At 48.4% G+C, this 9,139-nt stretch overlaps 1 protein-coding gene across 1 annotated transcript in view; it reads right to left on the reverse strand.

Moving 5' to 3' along the window:
- LSP1 (lymphocyte specific protein 1) overlaps positions 1 to 9,139 on the reverse strand; it is a 52,851-nt gene that overhangs the window by 5,099 nt on the left and 38,613 nt on the right. The window contains exons 7-11 of the mRNA XM_035892853.1: positions 9,125 to 9,139; positions 8,865 to 8,946; positions 8,356 to 8,496; positions 7,480 to 7,560; positions 6,518 to 6,632 (exon numbers count right to left, since the gene is read on the reverse strand). Of these exons, the coding sequence (XP_035748746.1) occupies positions 6,543 to 6,632; positions 7,480 to 7,560; positions 8,356 to 8,496; positions 8,865 to 8,946; positions 9,125 to 9,139 (409 nt within the window). The 3' untranslated portion in view covers positions 6,518 to 6,542. The remainder of the gene's footprint in view (positions 1 to 6,517; positions 6,633 to 7,479; positions 7,561 to 8,355; positions 8,497 to 8,864; positions 8,947 to 9,124) is intronic.

Raw genomic sequence — 9,139 nt, forward strand, 5'->3', positions numbered from 1 at the left:
GGAAAGAGAAAACTAGGTTTTATCTTAGAGTATCTTAGAAAGAAGTTGCTGCTGTGCTTGACACCATGAAGAAACACCAGTCAGTGTTGTGCCAAAGCACTTTCTCATCAGAGAAACGCAGCTTTTAAGTCCTGCGTTCCATAGGGATGTCTTTCTGGAGGCTGAAATCAACTGAGGCCAGAGCTAACTTTGACTCAAATGACACAGGTAGTTTATGGCTGTTCTGTTGTACATAACAGTGTATCAGAGTATTAATAACGGGCATTTGGAAATCCATAAAACATTCCTGATTTGTGCCTCTGGAGAATGTTTCAAAGCTTCAAAATTTCAGACCTGCTCTGTTTCTCTTGACATTTCCTTCCAAATCCTGTTAGGACTTGCCAAGACACAAACATCTGGGGTCGCAAGGAGCTCTCACTGGATTTTGTGCTAACACCAGGAGCAGGAGGGCTCCAGGTTTGGCAATACAGCTTCCCCCAGTATATCTCTTGTCCTGCCACACCACCCTCAAGACTGGCTGAGGCTACCTTGGGAGACTACGGAAACCCGGACTGATGCTCTTCTCCCAGAATACTGACTCCACACTCAGCTTTTGGATAGAGGAAGAGGAGGCCTTATGTAGAAATACTTCAGAGTCTAGCCCAGGGCTAAGCTCATGCCAACTCTAAGCTTTGTGTTTTCTTCCAGGAGATGACAATGCTGATAACAGTATCATCCTCCATCCAGCCTGCTCCCATCCGCCACCACCTTTCTCCCCCTCCCACCCTACCAAAGCCCGGGAAGGACAACCTGCGACTCCAGCGGCTGCTGAAGAAGGCAGCCAAGAAAAATGCCATCCTAGCTTCAGAGCAAGCAAAATCCTTTCGGTCCAGCCTCTCACCTGTGAACGAGGCCAGCTCTGATCTTGAGCACAATGAAAGCATTTCCCCAGCAGAGACCCCCAAAACCACAGCAACCCCCTCCACCAGCCTCTCCATCAAGCCCATCATCCACCGTGTCCCCTCCCCTTTCCGAAAGGGCAAGCCTTTCACACTGAAGGTCACCGAGCAGAGGCGTATTGCTGAACACCTCAGGCTCACCACCGCCCCGGCCATGCCCATGCTACACAAACCAGCTGCTCCTGAGACTCCACAGCAGCCTGAAGGCACGGACACCCACCTCCCCTCTCCAGGCGACCCTTCCGTGTTTGTTTCCCCCCAGCCTCCTCCTTCTGGTATGCCCAATAAAGAAAGGGCACCAGAGCGTACCTATGTCACCAAGGTGCACACTTATTTCCACAGTGTCAAGCCACCCAGGGCTAAGACGCCCATGTCAAATCACACCCAAACCACCATCAACAATGAAGACAAAAGTCTTTCTCCTCCAGCTGCTGAAACAAGCTGTTCTGAAGTATCTCCAGAGCAGATACCCACCCAGCTCGATGACAGCAAGGCCACAGCTCCCACACTGGAGCCTCCTCTCCTTTCTGCTGCAGAGGCAGAGCCTCCTAAAGAACTGAAGCCTGCTCCTACTGAGGACTCCATCAAGGCCCCTTCACCCAAGCCCAGCACCTCTGATGCCCATGCCAATAAGGCTATGATCCATGGAAGTGACACAGAAATACCTGAATCAGAGAGAGCTCTTGAATTACCCAAGCAAGACATTGACACCCCAAAGCCATCAACACCCAGTACTCCTTGGAAGCAAGCACACGCGGAGACAGAAACCCCAGCACAACCTGACAGTACAGGGGCCACCTCTACAGACACCAAGGAAGAACATGTCATTCAGCCTCATTTGACCCCCAGCTTACCAAACACCAGGTCTCCCCTCAAAGCTGAGCCAACGCTACCATCAGTAGAAGCAGCAAGACCTCCTGGAGCCAATGCTAGTGGCTGGCATCGCCTCAGGAAGCACTTGATGGTGCAGCCAGAAGCACCCACCTTCCCAGAGCCCGAGCCAGAAAAGCCTGGACAGGAGGAGGGGAGTAAGGAGAAGGACAGCTCTCAAGCAATCATCAGTCAAGACAGCAGGCTGTTTAAATCAAGGGCCACAAGAATGTGGGATGCTATTTTGTACCAGATGACAGTCAACAAAGAGAGGAAGCAGCAAGCAGAAGAGAAGCAGCTGCGGAAGGAAGAAAGCTTCTTTCTTCCCCGCCGCTTACCCATCCTTCTACATAAGCCACGCTTTGACGCCCGGAAACTGAAGGAGCTGGCTGCCAAACCCATGACAAAGATCACCACCATGTTTGAGGTGGGCCGGTTTAGACCCAAAGCGGCTGAGGAGCACACCAAAAGCTTTAACAGAATGGCCTCAGGATGGTCAGTCAACTGAAGCCGGGATGCTCCACGAGGCCCACATCTCTGGAGTTTCCTAAAGGGCACCAAGCAAGAGAGCACCTACATCTAGGTTTACTGCCCAAGAGAGTCAAGTGTAAGGAAAAAAATAAAATGAAATAAAACCCCTCCAAGCCAGCAGCCTCCTGCTGTGGGTTTAAGGTTACTGTCCTTATGTATATAAGCTTAAATGCATAACATACCACATCCGCAGGTCACGAGCCAGGAAAACAAACATGCATGTGTTTTAAAGAGAGCCAACAACAAGCACTGCATGCAGTAATGCGGGGAAGAGAGGGAAGGCGCACAGTGAAGAGGACAAATTGCCTGTAGGAAAAGCCCAGTTTAGAGGAGGATGATGGAATCCGAATTTATTTTTTTGTGTTTATTTAAGACGAAGAGAAATCCTAGAAATAATAACAGCAGTAGACAACATGAAGGAATCTGTGTTGCTTCATATCCCCCAAAGGGATGTGAAGACTCAGAGAGGATACACAACACCTCTTTGGCTTCTCCACCGAAAGTGCTGTGGAGGGCACCTCACACCCATTTGCTGAGAACAAGTAGAAACTCATGCTTACAGCCGAGGCACAGACAAGGGACAGCACAAGATATCCATCCTGCTTTCACGTAGCAGTTCCCTTGCCTAAAACACTGGACATAATCATTTGATGTCCTCCTAGGTCAGTCTGCTAAATCGTAGCATACAGAAGACTAACTTTGTTGAAGTAATCAAGCTCTGTTACATATTTTGTAGTGCTTTTTTTCAGTACAGCTGGGGGTTAGAGTTTTCGTGACAACGAGCAAGAGCCTGCTTCAGCACGTGGGTATCCAACTCTGTGTATGTAACGAGGTGCTGTTTCCTGGGGATTCCTGCTAACCACATGCAGTCTCATTTTCAGAGGCAACGTCATCATAGTTGGGTATCTACTGGTGCCTGATGTCCTGAGAAAAAGGGTATTTAAAACAAAATCCCCAACTCTGCCCGTCCACAGAGACAACTGTGCTTTCCAGCATTAGTAACCCTTTGCATCTCCATCACCACCAAGCTTATGAGCCTGAAAACCAAAGATCAGCTATTTCTGTTTCTCAAGGGACTTTGTCATATGCTAGGATATTCCTACACAGCTAATATAAGATTGCTATGTTTAGTTCAAATAGGAAACTCGATACACAGCTCTTTACATTCTCTTCGTGTGCAGAGGATACTGAGCTGACCAAAATTTCCCCAAGCCAAACTGCAAACAGACTTAGAAACAGAAACAAGAGCCCCTTTTGCCTTTTTGAAGCCTTCCAATTTTGCAATGATGCTATCAAAAGAGCTCAGTTATAATCAAACCATCACTGAAGTTTTCACTTTACTGGTCTTATCCTCTCTTTTGTAACCCTTTCCCTATTCCAAGAAAAAAAAAAATGAGAAGGAATAATAACCCAAGTATCTAAAGTTTGGATTTCTCCAACCCCACAGTTTTCCAGGACAAAGCTGAAAAGAGGTAGGTTGGAAAGGCAGCAGAGGATCGCAGGAAAGCCTTTGCAGAGTAGTTCAACATGCTGCAAGAGAAGGCTACAAAGATCCCAAGAGAAGGCTTTAAAGATCCATGCAGCAACACAAAATCAGAAAGAGTGCAGCTTAACACACATAGAAGGCCTAATGCAGATAGAGATGACCCTACCGCACCACAATAAAATGGCACCTTACTGTAGCACTGAGAGTTGGATGCCTGTGCACAAGATCGACAGCGTAAGCATGAATCAAGACAGCCAATATTGATTACACTTGGGAGGCTAAGTGAGTCTGGCCAGAGAAGATGGTTTCAGGAACAACCGTGCTTTAATCCACTTTGTCCTGCAGGGAGGACAACCCCCCAGAACAAACCAGCGACTCTCACACACCGCGATGAGGAAAGGCTCACGCCTTGCATCTGCTGGGCTTCCCACCAGGCTGCATCCACAACCCAGCCCCACTGCACAGGGATGGAGGGTGGGGAATCGCTGGTGGGGAGAGCAACGCCCACAGTGGGAAGTGGAAGAAGGCAGGTCTGGCTGCATGGTTTAGCCCTTCTGCCCCAAGAGTGAAGGGCAGAGGCGTACAGCAGGTATGGCAAGTCCTGCAGAGACTGATCCTGGCACGAGGGCATTGCGGAGGAGAGAGCAGATGCCTGCAGGTTCTGTTCCTGGTTCCGCTGGTTCCACCAGCGGTTCTGTGTTGGGAACCATTGCAGCAAGCCCCAGCTTGAGTTGCCGTGCTGAGTGAGGGAAGGGGAATGCCGCTGGCTACAGAGTTTTGTTGGGTTTTTTTCAATGTCAAACAGCCTCGGGCAGTTGGCAAGAGCCTAAATTGCCACTTACAGAAAAGCTCTTGCTCCACAGTCTGCTCAGAGGTCCTGCAGCTCAGGAAGGGAGGGGAGGAAGAGAAACTGTACCTGTGCTCAAGCAACCAGAAAGCTGATAAGGTGGTGTTGAGCGAGTGACACGGGGGTGAGCCAGAAGGGTTTGGGAGCAAAAAGGCAACCATGAAGGAATCTGGCAGTAGGGAAAAAGGATGAACATAGTTGGGGGTGGAGAGAAGCTGGGGAACAGGGACCTCTCGGCACACAAGACAGCCAGCTAAAAGCTAAAAACCTGAGAACAGAAACAAGCCAAGATCCTCCAAGCTATCGCAGCCATTTTGCTATTCACAGTCAAAAAAACCTTCCTTGAGAATGAGCCCATAGGGCAAGAGTGCTGTGCAGTGGTTGTGTGGAGCACTGGGTGGATCCTGGAGGACATCCCATGACAGTCACTGGCCTTTCAAGAAAAGGCTGCTGGAAAAAGATCAGAGCTGAGGGCACTTTCCTTTGAGCTGCTTGCAGAAGCTCAGGTGAGTCAAAGAAAACCTGCGGACAACCTAGCAAAAACTGTTTACTATAAAGAACTGAAGCTCAGTAGGATCCCACCTGGTGCATCAAAACAGACTTCAGGAAAAAAGAAGAGGACTGATCAAAGAGGAGACCTTAAAATAGGGTTCTGAAAGCCACAGGCAGAGAAGCGAGTTGAGGATACAGTGGACTCCTCCTCCTTTACATCTAAAAACCATAGCTTTGGGCAGGCTTGGGTTTGTACTGCTGCCTATCTCAAAGTGGCATTCAAGAGAGCTTCTCTTTTAAATGGGCACCAGAAAAGGAAAAAAAAAAAACCACCACCCAAACAAAACAATATGCTGCACTCGGAAGCCAGCTCCTTGAGGAGGAAAAAAAAAAAAAAAAAAAAAAAAAGGAACACAGCCCCCAGAAGAATTCAGAAACAAAAGGTGTTTTGTAGCAGACAGAGCTATTTATAAGCTTGGCTATGAAATAAAGCTTCTTTTTTATAGTAGGAAAAAAAGAGAATGAGCTTGTTTTCACCCCTGACAGCTTCCTCTCCTCTCACAGTGCCAGATGCTGCCTGGTTGGATCCAACACTTATCACCTTCCTCTACACCATTCCTCCTTATTGCCGCAACCCTCTACCATCACCCACTCAAGATAACACTGGGGTATCTATTAACACAAGCACAATAGAAGCATGAGATCCAAACACTGTTTCATGAGGGCACAGGCAGCAACCCAGCTCTGCCTTCCCTCTTGCTAAACGTCAGAGGACAGTCCTTTCTGCTCTGTTGGGTCTACCCAGCACAGCAGATGCTCATGTCCTCCCTGCTACAACCCTATTATGGATTGGTTCCAAGAGGTTACTGAAATCATTAAAAGTCTTTCCCCTGACTAATTCAATAAATTGGGCAATTAAGACCCCATAAGCATCTGAATTTCAGGAGTACATCAGCCCCCATGCTCAGGCAGAATTATCTCCAGCTATCTACTTCTCCTTGCAACATAAGAGAGCGTAAGAAAAAAGAGCAGATAGACTGTTCCTTTGAACTAGCAAACGTAAATGCATCTTCACCCAAACAGCAGTAGCTAAGGGACTTATCCTGCAGATTAAACTAACACAGGCATCCAGCTTCCTAGCAGCATCAGAAAGTCAGAGACCAAACCAAACCCCCACTGCGTACCCGCTCCCTCCCAGCTCAGAGTCGGGTGTTTGCACAGAAGCAAGGCTCCAGTTGTTACCATACAGCACCTTCCAAGTGACCCAAAGTGTCACTGGCAGAAAGAACCCCAACGTGCCGCCAGAACAGCGCCAGGAGTTGGTTCTGCAGCATGAGGTCGTACCCCACCTACCTGGTTAATGAGTTCTCCAGGCACGCTATTGCTCTGCAGCATCATCTATCAACACCTTCTTGTACTGGCCATGGCCTGTTGCAACAAATTTGTACTTCTTGCTGGAAGGAGTGGACTGAACAAGAGAGAAAGAAAGAGCCAAAGTCAGCATTTTTCTCCCTCGGATAGGCAGCCAAGATCAAAAAACTGAAGCCAGAGGAGCACGCGATAGGGTTGTCTGTAATCCCAGAAGGCTTGGAGACAGCCAGCTCCGTACTCCCTGCTTGCCCCTTCCACGTAAACTCTTTGCACAGACTGCCCACCGCTTTCTGTGAGTGCAAGGTAACACAGCAAGCGCGGGATGGGACGATGGAGACCTCATCCAAGAGCGCCGGTCCCCCAAGCTGGGGTTGATCTCACCCCCAGCAAGTGCCAGTTTCGTTTACCATTTACTGGCAGCAGTATGGATCCATGAACAGACAAGATACTTTGATCTTCCTCCACCAGCCTGGACAGTTCAAGCAGCCGCTGCTGCATTTTAATAGGCATTCCCACAAATGTACCAGTAGGCACAAAAGCCCAAGTGCTGATACTGTCTTAGATTCAGTTCCACTGAATTTTGCATGTTTTCTTTACTCTCAAGATTAAAAAGCATAACAAGAGCAAAGTAATTCACATGGGCAGTTCAATTTTAGCCAAGAAAGCTGGGGGGATCCCAACCCATGGCCTGAGAACACTCTATTCAAGAGACCCTTCAGCATTACTGGTTATAAAATGATTTCTGCCCCCATTTTTACTAGGGCTGAAGCGATAAGAGCTCTTCCTAACGGTGAGCTGCTAGGTATGCAATTGCGTTGATAGATACAGGCAGCCCAGTCCCTACAAAACATCACCATCTTCTCAATACTCCCAACCCAACTAAGAGCTCTTTCCTTTTTCACAGCAGAGCAAATGCTTTCATACTGGCACAGGTAGTAACTCACCTTGATGTTGGTCTCAGGTTTGGGATTGCCCTTCTGTTCCCAGAGGCTTCTTTTACTCACAATGTCTCCAGCCACGATATCCTGGAAGATGATGTTCCCATTACCCTTTGCTGCTAACGCTGCTGAACATGCCTTTGTTCACGTCCCTTTCAAACCCACACATCTGATCTCCTTTTTTATTTATAAGATCACATCATCTGACCTATGACAGCTGCAGCTAAAACCCACAACTGTAAAAACGTCTTCCTGTTCCCAGTATATCCTATGTATTCCAATCTCTCTTCAACAAGAGCCTGGATCAGAGATCCAAGATGTTTGTTTTCTTAAGTTTGTTAACTATTCGAGACATGTTAACATCAAGGCCTTTTTTTTTTTTAACGTGGAAGGAATTTTGCTCACATAAACACAGATTTGCAACCCGTGCAGCCTTGCACACAGTGACCAGAAAGTTAAATGGAGAGCAATAATTTATAAAATTGGAAAATGCGGAGAGTGTAAGATTTATCATCTTGGTACTAGATCCAACTTTGTGCTCAGCAACGGGAGCTCAGCCCTAGCCCCTACAGACGATGTAGGAGTTTTCCACAACAGCTGACTTTATTCCCATTTCAAAGCAGAGCCTCAAGCAGCATCTCAGAGGCTTTCCTAACTGTACCACTGAGGAACGATTCAGGACCCTAGCACGGATGAAGCAAAGGTCTGAGGTCCAAAGCCTTGTACACTGACAAAGAAGATTGCATCTCTAACATAGATGCCTTTAGAGCTCGTAGGCACCGCCAATGAGCCGTACCAACAGGCTAACACCAGCATAACGCAATTTGTGCCCGGAGGCCAGCCCCTCTTCCCCTGCACAGGCAAGTCCTGCGGGTGCCGTACCTTGCAGGACGGGGACTTCACAGCAGACTGAGCTGCCACCTCTCCAGTCTCCCAGAGGCTTTTTGTGCTGGCTACCATCATGCTCGTGGTGGGAAGGTCGAGAGAGGGCTGTCGGACAGGTTTTGGAGCCTTTGTGGATGTCTGGAAAATAAATGGAGAAAAATCGCTGTCAGGGAGAGTGTGGGTTTTTTTTTTTTTCCCCTGTAATTGGAGGTCCTCCAGGATGAGGGGTTATAAAAGGAGACTTGTAGTGTCTTGCTAGTTCCTTCCAGGTGCTCCCACCCTTTAAGCAAGGAATGTGAGGAAACAAGGATGGGTCAGCTTGCTAAAGAAACCTACTTTATGCCATGAAGTGAGATAGAGACAGGAGAAAGGGCTGCTCCCATCAAAGGGGAGATGATTCAGTTGCCACCTCCCAGATGGTCAGACTAAGAGGTGTGGTGGAAGAGCAACACCCAGCCAAGAGGGCTCCTTGTAGGGTGGGGACAGAGGCAAACACAGCAGCTCACCTCAATAGCCTGCGTGTACTGCTCCAGCCTGTCATCGATCTTCGACACAGGGAGGGGAGGCTGGGTCTTCTTTATGCTATTGCTGGAGAAGCAAGAAGAAGATTAAGGTGATCCCCCAGTACCTCAGACAGAAGGAAAGACTTTGAGGGCCACAGGCAGCCTGCCACTCCTGCCCATACCCACAGCAGGGCCCTCTGGCATCCGCTGTTTGGAGGAAGGGACCTGCTTTACCCCAGGGCCCACACCAACCCTAGAGATACCTTTTCTTTATTGAG

This window comes from Egretta garzetta, unplaced genomic scaffold, assembly GCF_000687185.1.
Source record: "Egretta garzetta isolate BGI_Z169 unplaced genomic scaffold, ASM68718v1 scaffold44, whole genome shotgun sequence".
In the NCBI taxonomy this organism is placed as follows: Eukaryota; Metazoa; Chordata; class Aves; order Pelecaniformes; family Ardeidae; genus Egretta; species Egretta garzetta.